Source organism: Onychostoma macrolepis, chromosome 09, assembly GCF_012432095.1.
Source record: "Onychostoma macrolepis isolate SWU-2019 chromosome 09, ASM1243209v1, whole genome shotgun sequence".
Lineage (NCBI taxonomy): Eukaryota > Metazoa > Chordata > Actinopteri > Cypriniformes > Cyprinidae > Onychostoma > Onychostoma macrolepis.
Window position 1 is genome coordinate 1,513,705 of NC_081163.1, and position 15,724 is coordinate 1,529,428.

The following is a 15,724-nucleotide window of genomic DNA, read 5'->3' on the forward strand; positions in this document are numbered from 1 at the left end:
AGGATGGGCAATGCAATTGATTTTAATATATTTCCTAAACCCAAACGAAGGTCTACATTTCAGTGCCCGTCCATATTAAACTGGTTAAATGTACATTAATTTAATCGTACTCTGCGATACAGTGTTGATCCAAGGATTTTTTTCATCTTGTGACGACTGTAACATGAGATTTCAAGACACTGAGCAGCTCTGTTTGTTTGTCTGAGTTCACAACAGTAACTAAGGGGGCGGGGCTTACCGATAGGTCAGTTGTTGTTGTGTGTTGTTGTGTGTGTTGTACCTCCTCTCTTCTTCCAGTAGATGCGGACCTGTAGTTGTCCGTCCTGGTAATACGGTGTGCCGACCTCCAGAGCGCCGGCGGCTCGCTTCATCGACACCAAACCCAGATCAGGAGCCTCCAGTCTCCTCAGCTTAGATACGGCCCCTGAACAACACACCACACACACACATAAACAAAGCTGATTCACACTTCTAGTGTTTATTTCAGCATCTAGTCCAGTTCTAAATGATGCATTCCCGCCTGTGCTGAAAAAGTTTGGAAACATTATGATTTTTAAATGTTTTTGAAAGAGTCTCTTCTGCTCAGCAAGGCTGCATTTATTTGATCAAAAATGCTGTAAAAATTTATTTCTGTGATGCAGCTGTATTTTCAGCATCATTACTGCAGTCTTCAGTGTCACATGATCTTCAGAAATCATTCTAATATGCTGATTTGCTGCTCAACAAACATTTCTGATTATTATCAATGTTGAAAACACTTGTGCTGCTCAATATTTTTGTGGAAACCGTGATACGTTTTATTTTTCAGGATTCACAGATGAATAGAAAGTTCAAAAGAACAGAATTTATTTGAAATGTTATCAATTTAACGCATCCTTGATTAATAAAAGCATTAATTTATTTTATTTTCCTCCTTTTTTTTTTAATCCTACTGACCTCAAACTGTTTTCAACATTGATAATAATCAGAAATGTTTGTTGAGCAGCAAATCAGCATATTAGAATGATTTCTGAAGATCATGTGACTCTGAAGACTGGAGTAATGATGCTGAAAATACAGAAATAAATTACAGTTTAACAGATATTCACATTGAACACAGCTATTTTACATTAGAAAATTATTTCACAATTTTTACAGCATTTTTGATCAAATAAATGCAGCCTTGCTGAGTCAAGTCAAGTCAAGTCACCTTTATTTATATAGCGCTTTTACAATACAGATTGTGTCAAAGCACTTAACAGTATCAAATTGGAGGATAGAGTGTCAGTAATGTATAATGATAAGATTAAACACTCAATTTTCATTTAGGCATTTCATTATTGAATTCAGAGATGTCATTGTCTAGCTCAGTTTAGTTTAAATAGTATCTGTGCAATCAAATCGGCGATAATCGCTAGAAATTAAGTGTCCCCAACTGAGCAAGCCAGAGGCGACAGCGGCAAGAAACCAAAACTCCCTCTGAGACAGAATGGAGAAAAAAAAACCTTGGGAGAAACCAGGCTCAGTCGGGGGGCCAGTTCTCCTCTGACCAGACGAAACCCGCAGTTTCTATTTCTATTTTAATTTTGTTGCAATTTCTAACAATAGTAGTATTATGTAGTTAGGTATTTTATTATATTTTAGTTATTTTGTTATTTTTGGTTGATATATCTGGGGATATATCTCTGGGGGTCATCCGGGCGTCCTGGTCTCCGCCGACGATCAGGGCCGCAGAGCGTCACCTCGGCGCCGACCCACCATCTGATCGGACACGGACCGAGAAACACACTAGGAAAGAAACAGACAAACATTAGCGCAGATGCCATTCAACTTACGATGTAACGAGTACATCGTGTGTTATGGGGAGTGTTCGGTTCCGGTTGATCTAATTAATGCAGCCTAACAATCCTTTAACGGATTTGAATAATAGAAGCGTATTAATGTGTTATGTGTAAGCCAGGCTAAAGAGATGGGTCTTTAATCTAGATTTAAACTGACAGAGTGTGTCTGCCTCCCGAACAGTGTTAGGTAGACTGTTCCAGAGTTTGGGTGCTAAATAGGAAAAGGATCTGCCGCCCGCAGTCGATTTTGATATTCTAGGTATTATCAAACGGCCAGAGTTTTGAGAACGCAGCGGACGTGGAGGACTATAATGCGATAAGAGCTCGCTCAAGTACTGAGGAGCTAAACCATTCAGGGCTTTATAAGTAATTAACAAGATTTTACATTAGAAAATTATTTCACAATTTTTACAGCATTTTTGATCAAATAAATGCAGCCTTGCTGAGCAGAAGAGACTCTTTCAAAAACATTTAAAAATCATAATGTTTCCAAACTTAAACAAGTACTGTACTTTGAAACACTTTTCACTCAAATAATTAGAAAGCAAAGGCCAGTAACAGTGAAAGAGGTAAGCACAGATGCTGCTGTCGGTGAGTTTGTTCGCACTTGTCTGGTTGTGGAGTTGTGTGTTGAACTGGACGGAGGCTTTGCTGCTCTTCAGCCGAATCTGACCCCAGTATGAGACGGCCTGGACCTCCACACTGTAGCTGCTGTTGGCCTGAAGACCCTCCAGATCCACGGAGCTTCTGGCCTGAAACAGCAGAAGACCACCAGTGATTAAACCGGGTCTGCCTCAAACTCAGCCATCAAAACTACATCACATCTTCATCTGTGCAAATATAATTTTATTCCCAAAAATCATGTAAATTTAATACATGTGAATTTACTGCTATGAATTTTATTTGCTATATATTACATTATATGACATGCATTCAATATACAATACATCTGATATTTAGGTAACACTTTAGTATAGGGAACAATTCTCACTGTTAACTAGTTGCTTATTAGTACTTATAAAGCACATATTCTATATGACCATATTCCACATCTCTAATCCTACACAATAACTAAACTTAACAACTACCTTTTATTAACTAATAAGCAGAAAATTATGAGTTTATTGAGGCAAAGGTTTTAAAATAAAGTGTGACCGACATTTAATATACAGTAAATTTGATAAATATGCAATATGTATATCTGATATTTAGTATATAATATATTAAAAATATTTAAGCTATTTGACATTCAATATAAATCTGACATATATTGAACATAATATATTTCACATATTTAATATATTATATTTGAGATATATCAATCCCAGTTAATGACTGTTAATGCGTAATATATTTAACATATTTAATATATACAGTCGGGCAAAAAGTATTTAGTCAGCCACCAATTGTGCAAGTTCTCCCACTTAAAAAGATGAGAGAGGCCTGTAATTTTCATCATAGGTATACCTCAACTATGAGAGACAAAATGAGAAAAAAAAATCCAGAAAATCACATTGTTGGATTTTTAAAGAATTAATTGGTAAATTCCTCGGTAAAATAAGTATTTGGTCACCTACAAACAAGCAAGATTTCTGGCTCTCACAGACCTGTAACTTCTTCTTTAAGAGGCTCCTCTGTCCTCCACTCGTTACCTGTATTAATGGCATCTGTTTGAACTCGTTATCAGTATAAAAGACACCTGTCCACAACCTCAAACAGTCCAACTCCAAACTCCACCATGGCCAAGACCAAAGAGCTGTCAAGGACACCAGAAACACAATTGTAGACCTGCACCAGGCTGGGAAGACTGAATCTGCAATAGGTAAGCAGCTTGGTGTGAAGAAATCAACTGTGGGAGCAATTATTAGAAAATGGAAGACATACAAGACCACTGATAATCTCCCTCGATCTGGGGCTCCACGCAAGATCTCACCCGTGGGGTCAAAATGATCACAAGAACTGTGAGCAAAATCCCAGAACCACACGGGGACCTAGTGAATGACCTGCAGAGAGCTGGGACCAAAGTAACAAAGACTACCATCAGTAACACACTGCGCCGCCAGGGACTCAAATCCTGCAGTGCCAGGCGTGTCCCCTGCTTAAGCCAGTACATGTCCGGCCCGTCTGAAGTTTGCTAGAGAGCATTGGGAGAATGTCATATGGTCAGATGAAACCAAAATATAACTTTTGGTTAAAAACTCAACTTCTCGTGTTTGGAGGAGAAAGAATGCTGAGTTGCATCCAAAGAACACCATACCTACTGTGAAGCATGGGGTGGAAACATCATGCTTTGGGGCTGTTTTCTGCAAAGGGACCAGACGACTGATCCGTGTAAGCGAAAGAATGAATGGGGCCATGTATCGTGAGATTTTGGTGAAAACCTCCTTCCATCAGCAAGGGCATTGAAGATGAAAGCGTGGCTGGGTCTTTCAGCATGACAATGATCCCAAACACACCGCCCGAACAGCGAAGGAGTGGCTTCGTGAAAGCATTTCAAGGTCCTGGAGTGGCCCAGCCAGTCTCCAGATCTCAACCCGCTGTTGCCCAGCGACAGCCCAAAACATTACTGCTCTAGAGGAGATCTGCATGGAGGAATGGGCCAAAATACCAGCAACAGTGTGTGAAAACCTTGTGAAGACTTACAGAAAACGTTTGACCTCTGTCATTGCCAACAAAGGGTATATAACAAAGTATTGAGATGAAATTTTGTTATTGACCAAATACTTATTTTCCACCATAATTTGCAAATAAATTCTTTAAAAATCCTACAATGTGATTTTCTGGATTTTTTTTTCTCATTTTGTCTCTCATAGTTGAGGTATACCTATGATGAAAATTACAGGCCTCTCTCATCTTTTTAAGTGGGAGAACTTGCACAATTGGTGGCTGACTAAATACTTTTTGCTCCACTGTATTTGTAATTTATTGATTTATATGTATTTATACATTTAAGATATTTGACATATTTAATATATATTTCTCACCGTTAATGCATAATTTATTTGACAGATTTACATATTTATATATACACATTTAACATATCTGACATGTATTTAATATAATTTAAGATTTAATAGTTCATATATCTTACATATATTTAATATATAATATATTTAACATGTTTAATGTATAATATATCTGATATATATTTAATAAGAAATATATTTAGCATATTTAATATACAATATATTTGACATACATTTATATATACGGGTAGCTGACGTATCAATGCGTGCATGGTGTGACGGAAAAATGTAAAAAACAATAACCTCTAACATTGAAGATAAACCTCTCTCATGCTATTTGTAACTCTAAGAATGAAGATACATTTTTCATATTATTTGTATGTTAAGTTTTTTTTTTTCTACCCATTTATATGTATATATACACACATTTAACATATCTGGCATATATTTAATATATAATGTATTAGAAAAATATTTACTATATAATCACCTAATATATATTTAATATATAAAACATCTGACATATGGCAAGTGACATTCATTTTAATTTTAATTAAACATATAACAAATGCAATTCACAGCAGTAAATTTACAAATAGGATTCATGTGAATAATCTAGAGATAAATGTGGATTTCTTGTGAACCTGTTTAATTTCTTTGGGTTTTATTGCTGTTTTATGAGACGTGACAGAATAGCAGAGTTTGCTGTTAAAGGGCCGTGATGTGCTGCTGATTCTGGAAGTGTGTTCAGACCTCAGAATGACCGCTGAACTCTAAACAAACACGGGCTGTATATCAGGAACACATGTGCACACGATGAGCGTTTCCCAGCTGATCAGACTCCTGCATTCCTCCCGCAGCGTGAGCTTGGTTCGGCGGGTTATAGAGCGGGTTAGTTTGGGCATTCCAGCAGCAGCGGGTCACTAACCAAACCCTGAGGAGCTGCAGCGGCTGCGTGTCAACAGAGCGATCGAGTGTCTGCGTTATGAACACAGTCACCGCAGGGTTTGCACTGAATCTACAGGAGCTTCAGTAGCAGCAGCACTTCAGCATGTCATCAGATCTTTAACCCGCCGCTGGGCTTGTGACAGATTACACCCAAAAATGTTGCTTTTCATTTTTTTACATTTTAAACTTTATTGCAATGGTACAAAACTTGGTGACTTTCGTGGCACTTGCTATATGAACTCCAAAAATTGTGGACATGATTAGAAAAGGTCTTAAAAACACTTGTGGTCTTTGCAGTTAAAATGACCACCATTAATATGAAATATGAAAATACAGAACAATTTTTGGGGTACAATCAGCCATGATAAAATAATGTTTGATAATTTCTAAATATATATGCAAATGCAAAACTTAATAAAAGTAATTATGTCTGAAAATGTTCTTAAGTAAATACACTTCTAAGCAACTGTAGAATGCACAAATTATATATATATATATATATATATATATATATATATATATATATATATATATATATTTTTTTTTTTTTTCTTCCAAAAATATAAATAAATAATGTATATATAAATTATATAATACATGTAAATATTATATATATATACAGTGGGGCAAAAAGTATTTGGTCAGCCACCAATTGTGCAAGTTCTCCCACTTAAAAAGATGAGAGAGGCCTGTAATTTTCATCATAGGTATACCTCAACTATGAGAGACAAAATGAGGGGAAAATCCAGAAAATCACATTGTAGGATTTTTAAGAATTTATTTGCAAATTATGGTGGAAAATAAGTATTTGGTCAAAAACTAAATTTCATCTCAATACTTTGTTATTTCGCGGTCCTACTCGCCCCGCTCCGAGCAGGTTTCGAACCACGGTCTCCGGCGTGGGAGGCGGGCGCTCTAACAAGGAGGCTAAAGGCTACGGCCTCTAGCTTCAGTCGCTAGAGCGCCACTTGAGATCGGGGAGTGAGGTTTTACCTGCACAGCACTTACCTGCTGGCCTCTGCTACAGTTATATACCCTTTGTTGGCAATGACAGAGGTCAAACGTTTTCTGTAAGTCTTCACAAGGTTTTCACACACTGTTGCTGGTATTTTGGCGCATTCCTCCATGCAGATCTCCTCGAGAGCAGTAATGTTTTGGGGCTGTCGCTGGGCAACACGGACTTTCAACTCCCTCCAAAGATTTTCGATGGGGTTGAGATCTGGAGACTGGCGAGGCCACTCCAGGACCTTGAAATGCTTCTTCACGGCCACTCCTTCGTTGCCAGGCGGTGTGTTTGGGATCATTGTCATGCTGAAAGACCCAGCCACGTTTCATCTTCAATGCCCTTGCTGATGGAAGGAGGTTTTCACTCAAAATCTCACGATACATGGCTCCATTCATTCTTTCGTTTACATGGATCAGTCGTCCTGGTCCCTTTGCAGAAAAACAGCCCCAAAGCATGATGTTTCCACCCCATGCTTCACAGTAGGTATGGTGTTCTTTGGATGCAACTCAGCATTCTTTGAGTTTTTAACCAAAAGTTCTATTTTGGTTTCATCTGACCATATGACATTCTCCCAATCCTCTTCTGGATCATCCAAATGCTCTCTAGCAAACTTCAGACGGGCCGGACATGTACTGGCTTAAGCAGGGGACACGTCTGGCACTGCAGGATTTGAGGCCTTTGGTTACTTTGGTCCCAGCTCTCTGCAGGTCATTCACTAGGTCCCCGTGTGGTTCTGGGATTTTGCTCACAGTTCTTGTGATCATTTTGACCCCACGGGTGAGATCTTGCGTGGAGCCCCAGATCGAGGGAGATTACCAGTGGTCTTGTATGTCTTCCATTTTCTAATAATTGCTCCCACAGTTGATTTCTTCACACCAAGCTGCTTACCTATTGCAGATTCAGTCTTCCCAGCCTGGTGCAGGTCTACAATTTTGTTTCTGGTGTCCTTTGACAGCTCTTTGGTCTTGGCCATGGTGGAGTTTGGAGTTGGACTGTTTGAGGTTGTGGACAGGTGTCTTTTATACTGATAACGAGTTCAAACAGATGCCATTAATACAGGTAACGAGTGGAGGACAGAGGAGCCTCTTAAAGAAGAAGGTACGGGCTACAAACACAAACCTCTCAGCAGCACAACAGACTGAAACAATCGAACTCAGAGGAGCATGTGACTTGACTCACTCTGAGCAGAAGAGACTCTTTCAAAAACATTTAAAAATCATAATGTTTCCAAACTTAAACAAGTACTGTACTTTGAAACACTTTTCACTCAAATAATTAGAAAGCAAAGGCCAGTAACAGTGAAAGAGGTAAGCACAGATGCTGCTGTCGGTGAGTTTGTTCGCACTTGTCTGGTTGTGGAGTTGTGTGTTGAACTGGACGGAGGCTTTGCTGCTCTTCAGCCGAATCTGACCCCAGTATGAGACGGCCTGGACCTCCACACTGTAGCTGCTGTTGGCCTGAAGACCCTCCAGATCCACGGAGCTTCTGGCCTGAAACAGCAGAAGACCACCAGTGATTAAACCGGGTCTGCCTCAAACTCAGCCATCAAAACTACATCACATCTTCATCTGTGCAAATATAATTTTATTCCCAAAAATCATGTAAATTTAATACATGTGAATTTACTGCTATGAATTTTATTTGCTATATATTACATTATATGACATGCATTCAATATACAATACATCTGACATTTAGGTAACACTTTAGTATAGGGAACAATTCTCACTGTTAACTAGTTGCTTATTAGTACTTATAAAGCACATATTCTATATGACCATATTCCACATCTCTAATCCTACACAATAACTAAACTTAACAACTACCTTTTATTAACTAATAAGCAGAAAATTATGACTTTATTGAGGCAAAGGTTTTAAAATAAAGTGTGACCGACATTTAATATACAGTAAATTTGATAAATATGCTATATGTATATCTGATATTTAGTATATAATATATTAAAAATATTTAAGCTATTTGACATTCAATATAAATCTGACATATATTGAACATAATATATTTCACATATTTAATATATTATATTTGAGATATATCAATCCCAGTTAATGACTATTAATGCGTAATATATTTAACATATTTAATATATACAGTGGGGCAAAAAAGTATTTAGTCAGCCACCAATTGTGCAAGTTCTCCCACTTAAAAAGATGAGAGAGGCCTGTAATTTTCATCATAGGTATACCTCAACTATGAGAGACAAAATGAGAAAAAAAAAATCCAGAAAATCACATTGTAGGATTTTTAAAGAATTAATTGGTAAATTCCTCGGTAAAATAAGTATTTGGTCACCTACAAACAAGCAAGATTTCTGGCTCTCACAGACCTGTAACTTCTTCTTTAAGAGGCTCCTCTGTCCTCCACTCGTTACCTGTATTAATGGCATCTGTTTGAACTCGTTATCAGTATAAAAGACACCTGTCCACAACCTCAAACAGTCCAACTCCAAACTCCACCATGGCCAAGACCAAAGAGCTGTCAAAGGACACCAGAAACAAAATTGTAGACCTGCACCAGGCTGGGAAGACTGAATCTGCAATAGGTAAGCAGCTTGGTGTGAAGAAATCAACTGTGGGAGCAATTATTAGAAAATGGAAGACATACAAGACCACTGATAATCTCCCTCGATCTGGGGCTCCACGCAAGATCTCACCCCGTGGGGTCAAAATGATCACAAGAACTGTGAGCAAAAATCCCAGAACCACACGGGGACCTAGTGAATGACCTGCAGAGAGCTGGGACCAAAGTAACAAAGGCTATCATCAGTAACACACTGCGCCAGGGACTCAAATCCTGCAGTGCCAGGCGTGTCCCCTGCTTAAGCCAGTACATGTCCGGCCCGTCTGAAGTTTGCAGGAGGCGTTTGGATGATCCAGAAGAGGATTGGGAGAATGTCATATGGTCAGATGAAACCAAAATAGAACTTTTGGTTAAAAACTCAACTTGTCGTGTTTGGAGGAGAAAGAATGCTGAGTTGCATCCAAAGAACACCATACCTACTGTGAAGCATGGGGTGGAAACATCATGCTTTGGGGCTGTTTTTCTGCAAAGGGACCAGGACGACTGATCCGTGTAAGCGAAAGAATGAATGGGGCCATGTATCGTGAGATTTTGAGTGAAAACCTCCTTCCATCAGCAAGGGCATTGAAGATGAAAGCGTGGCTGGGTCTTTCAGCATGACAATGATCCCAAACACACCGCCCGAACAGCGAAGGAGTGGCCGTGAAGCATTTCAAGGTCCTGGAGTGGCCTAGCCAGTCTCCAGATCTCAACCCCATCGAAAATCTTTGGAGGAGTTGAAAGTCCGTGTTGCCCAGCGACAGCCCAAAACATTACTGCTCTAGAGGAGATCTGCATGGAGGAATGGGCCAAAATACCAGCAACAGTGTGTGAAAACCTTGTGAAGACTTACAGAAAACGTTTGACCTCTGTCATTGCCAACAAAGGGTATATAACAAAGTATTGAGATGAAATTTTGTTATTGACCAAATACTTATTTTCCACCATAATTTGCAAATAAATTCTTTAAAAATCCTACAATGTGATTTTCTGGATTTTTTCTCATTTTGTCTCTCATAGTTGAGGTATACCTATGATGAAAATTACAGGCCTCTCTCATCTTTTTAAGTGGGAGAACTTGCACAATTGGTGGCTGACTAAATACTTTTTGCTCCACTGTATTTGTAATTTATTGATTTATATGTATTTATACATTTAAGATATTTGACATATTTAATATATATTTCTCACCGTTAATGCATAATTTATTTGACAGATTTACATATTTATATATACACATTTAACATATCTGACATGTATTTAATATAATTTAAGATTTAATAGTTCATATATCTTACATATATTTAATATATAATATATTTAACATGTTTAATGTATAATATATCTGATATATATTTAATATATAAAATATTTTATATATTCAATACATAATATTTCTGATGGCTAATGTATAATATATATGACATATATTTAATAAGAAATATATTTAGCATATTTAATATACAATATATTTGACATACATTTATATATACGGGTAGCTGACGTATCAATGCGTGAATGGTGTGACGGAAAATGTAAAAAACAATAACCTCTAACATTGAAGATAAACCTCTCTCATGCTATTTGTAACTCTAAGAATGAAGATACATTTTCATATTATTTGTATGTTAAGTTTTTTTTTCTACCCATTTATATGTATATATACACACATTTAACATATCTGGCATATATTTAATATATAATGTATTAGAAAAATATTTACTATATAATCACCTAATATATATTTAATATATAAAACATCTGACATATGGCAAGTGACATTCATTTTAATTTTAATTAAACATATAACAAATGCAATTCACAGCAGTAAATTTACAAATAGGATTCATGTGAATAATCTAGAGATAAATGTGGATTTCTTGTGAACCTGTTTAATTTCTTTGGGTTTTATTGCTGTTTTATGAGACGTGACAGAATAGCAGAGTTTGCTGTTAAAGGGCCGTGATGTGCTGCTGATTCTGGAAGTGTGTTCAGACCTCAGAATGACCGCTGAACTCTAAACAAACACGGGCTGTATATCAGGAACACATGTGCACACGATGAGCGTTTCCCAGCTGATCAGACTCCTGCATTCCTCCCGCAGCGTGAGCTCGGTTCGGCGGGTTATAGAGCGGGTTAGTTTGGGCATTCCAGCAGCAGCGGGTCACTAACCAAACCCTGAGGAGCTGCAGCGGCTGCGTGTCAACAGAGCGATCGAGTGTCTGCGTTATGAACACAGTCACCGCAGGGTTTGCACTGAATCTACAGGAGCTTCAGTAGCAGCAGCACTTCAGCATGTCATCAGATCTTTAACCCGCCGCTGGGCTTGTGACAGATTACACCCAAAAATGTTGCTTTTCATTTTTTTACATTTTAAAATTTATTGCAATGGTACAAAACTTGGTGACTTTCGTGGCACTTGCTATATGAACTCCAAAAATTGTGGACATGATTAGAAAAGGTCTTAAAAACACTTGTGGTCTTTGCAGTTAAAATGACCACCATTAATATGAAATATGAAAATACAGAACAATTTTTGGGGTACAATCAGCCATGATAAAATAATGTTTGATAATTTCTAAATATATATGCAAATGCAAAACTTAATAAAAGTAATTATGTCTGAAAATGTTCTTAAGTAAATACACTTCTAAGCAACTGTAGAATGCACAAATTATATATATATATATATATATATATATATATATATATATATATATATATTTTTTTTTTTTTTCTTCCAAAAATATAAATAAATAATTTATATATATAAATTATATAATACATGTAAATATTATATATATATACAGTGGGGCAAAAAGTATTTAGTCAGCCACCAATTGTGCAAGTTCTCCCACTTAAAAAGATGAGAGAGGCCTGTAATTTTCATCATAGGTATACCTCAACTATGAGAGACAAAATGAGGGGGGAAAATCCAGAAAATCACATTGTAGGATTTTTAAAGAATTTATTTGCAAATTATGGTGGAAAATAAGTATTTGGTCAAAAACTAAATTTCATCTCAATATTTTGTTATGTCGCGGTCCTACTCGCCCGCTCCGAGCAGGTTTTGAACCACGGTCTCCGGCATGGGAGGCGGGCGCTCTAACAAGGAGGCTAAAGGCCACGGCCTCTAGCTTCAGTCGCTAGAGCGCCACTTGAGATCGGGGAGTGAGGTTTTACCTGCACAGCACTTACCTGCTGGCCTCTGCTACAGTTATATACCCTTTGTTGGCAATAACAGAGGTCAAACGTTTTCTGCAAGTTTTCACACACTGTTGCTGGTATTTTGGCGCATTCCTCCATGCAGATCTCCTCTAGAGCAGTAATGTTTTGGGGCTGTCGCTGGGCAACACGGACTTTCAACTCCCTCCAAAGATTTTCGATGGGGTTAAGATCTGGAGACTGGCTAGGCCACTCCAGGACCTTGAAATGCTTCTTACGGCCACTCCTTCGTTGCCAGGCGGTGTGTTTGGGATCACTGTCATGCTGAAAGACCCAGCCACGTTTCATCTTCAATGCCCTTGCTGATGGAAGGAGGTTTTCACTCAAAATCTCACGATACATGGCTCCATTCATTCTTTCGTTTACACGGATCAGTCGTCCTGGTCCCTTTGCAGAAAAACAGCCCCAAAGCATGATGTTTCCACCCCATGCTTCACAGTAGGTATGGTGTTCTTTGGATGCAACTCAGCATTCTTTGAGTTTTTAACCAAAAGTTCTATTTTGGTTTCATCTGACCATATGACATTCTCCCAATCCTCTTCTGGATCATCCAAATGCTCTCTAGCAAACTTCAGACGGGCCGGACATGTACTGGCTTAAGCAGGGGGACACGTCTGGCACTGCAGGATTTGAGGCCTTTGGTTACTTTGGTCCCAGCTCTCTGCAGGTCATTCACTAGGTCCCCGTGTGGTTCTGGGATTTTGCTCACAGTTCTTGTGATCATTTTGACCCCACGGGTGAGATCTTGCGTGGAGCCCCAGATCGAGGGAGATTACCAGTGGTCTTGTATGTCTTCCATTTTCTAATAATTGCTCCCACAGTTGATTTCTTCACACCAAGCTGCTTACCTATTGCAGATTCAGTCTTCCCAGCCTGGTGCAGGTCTACAATTTTGTTTCTGGTGTCCTTTGACAGCTCTTTGGTCTTGGCCATGGTGGAGTTTGGAGTTGGACTGTTTGAGGTTGTGGACAGGTGTCTTTTATACTGATAACGAGTTCAAACAGATGCCATTAATACAGGTAACGAGTGGAGGACAGAGGAGCCTCTTAAAGAAGAAGTTACAGGTCTGTGAGAGCCAGAAATCTTGCTTGTTTGTAGGTGACCAAATACTTATTTTACCGAGGAATTTACCAATTAATTCTTTAAAAATCCTACAACACTGAAGAAATGACACTTTGCTGCAATGTAAAGTAGTGAGTGTACAGCTTGTATAACAGTGTAAATTTGCTGTCCCCTCAAAATAACTCAACACACAGCCATTAATGTCTAAACCACTGGCCACAAAAGTGAGTACACCCCTAAGTGAAAATGTCCAAATTGGGCCCAATTAGCCATTTTCTCTCCCCGGTGTCATGTGACTCGTTAGTGTTATAAGGTCTCAGGTGTGAATGGGGACCAGGTGTGTTAAATTTGGTGTTATCGCTCTCACTCTCTCATACTGGGTGGGGGGCCAGTCTGTCAGTGCTCAGACCATACGCCGCACACTGCATCAAATTGGTCTGCATGGCTGTCATCCCAGAAGGAAGCCTCTTCTAAAGATGAAAGCCCAAAAACAGTTTGCTGAAGACAAGCAGACTAAGGACATGGATTACTGGAACCATGTCCTGTGGTCTGATGAGACCAAGATAAACTTATTTGGTTCAGATGGTGTCAAGCGTGTGTGGCGGCAACCAGGTGAGGAGTACAAAGACGAGTGTGTCTTGCCTACAGTCAAGCATGGTGGTGGGAGTGTCATGGTCTGGGACTGCATGAGTGCTGCCAGCACTGGGGAGCTACAGTTCATTGAGGGAACCATGAATGCCAACATGTACTGTGACATACTGAAGCAGAGCATGATCCCCTCCCTTCGGAGACTGGGCCGCAGGGCAGTATTCCAACATCATAACGACCCCAAACACACCTCCAAGACGACCACTGCCTTGCTAAAGAAGCTGAGGGTAAAGGTGATGGACTGGACAAGCATGTCTCCAGACCTAAACCCTATTGAGCATCGGCATACTCAAACAGAAGGTGGAGGAGTGCAAGGTCTCTAACATCCACCAGCTCCATGATGTCGTCATGGAGGAGTGGAAGAGGACTGGCTCTGGTGAACTCCATGCCCAAGAGGGTTAAGGCAGTGCTGGAAAATAATGGTGGCTACACAAAATATTGACACTTTGGGCCCAATTTGGACATTTTCACTTAGGGGTGTAATCACTTTTGTGGCCAGTGGTTTAGACCTTAATGGCTGTGTGTTGAGTTATTTTGAGGGGACGGCACATTTACACTGTTATACAAGCTGTACACTCACTACTTTACATTGTAGCAAAGTGTCATTTCTTCAGTGTTGTTACATGAAAAGATATAATAAAATATTTACAAAAATGTGAGGGGTGTACTCACTTCTGTGAGATACTATATATATATATTTATATATTTACTATATATATTTATATATTATTAATACTATTAATACTAAAAATATTGCTTGTTTCACTGAATGCAGTGTGTGATGTAACTATTATATACACAGTGGCTAAAAAAATGAATTAATAATAATAATAGGGGTGTCCCCGACTAAGGATTTTCATAGTCGAATCGGAATTTTCGAATCTTGCCGATTCATATATTTGGAGGCGGGGCAAAATACATTACCAAGAGTCAAGTCAGACATTCGACAGTCATAAATACTGACGTTAACACACAGGGAAAATGTGTAATGGACGCCTCGCAGATACAAACGGAGTGAATAATGTTTTATGTTTTGATTAAAAGATTAAAAGATTTAAATTCACAACATTTTTTACACTAGTGCTCTCATTATAACGTTATGTATATGGCAGTTATTAATGTTCTGCATTTCTGTTTTGAGCTGCGCGCGCTGAATGACCAGTAGAATTAATCATTTGATAGAAGGTTTTTAATCAATGGGATTTAACTCATTTATCTCATATAAAATACGCTTCATTATTTATACAACATAACGTTAATATAACAACTTATAGGCTATATGCACAAAACGCCCCGATGCATGAACGTGTCTGCGCGGCTCTGAACTCCTTTTGTGGACGTGTTCTTGACGCAACAACTTGCAGAAACACGGGAACTAAACTCTAAAAATTCACAGCGTTTTATTATAATAGTGTTCTCATTATAACGTTATGTGTATATGACAGTCCCAGTCATAGTTATTACTATTC

The 15,724-nt window shown here is 38.6% G+C and overlaps 1 protein-coding gene across 1 annotated transcript in view; it reads right to left on the reverse strand.

The window, feature by feature from the left end:
• The window catches only part of LOC131546736 (anosmin-1), a 70,884-nt gene that overhangs the window by 11,323 nt on the left and 43,837 nt on the right, over nt 1-15,724 (reverse strand). Inside the window, exons 8-10 of the mRNA XM_058786581.1 lie at nt 8,084-8,230; nt 3,435-3,454; nt 281-405 (exon numbers count right to left, since the gene is read on the reverse strand). Coding sequence (XP_058642564.1) covers nt 281-405; nt 3,435-3,454; nt 8,084-8,230 — 292 coding nt within the window. The remainder of the gene's footprint in view (nt 1-280; nt 406-3,434; nt 3,455-8,083; nt 8,231-15,724) is intronic.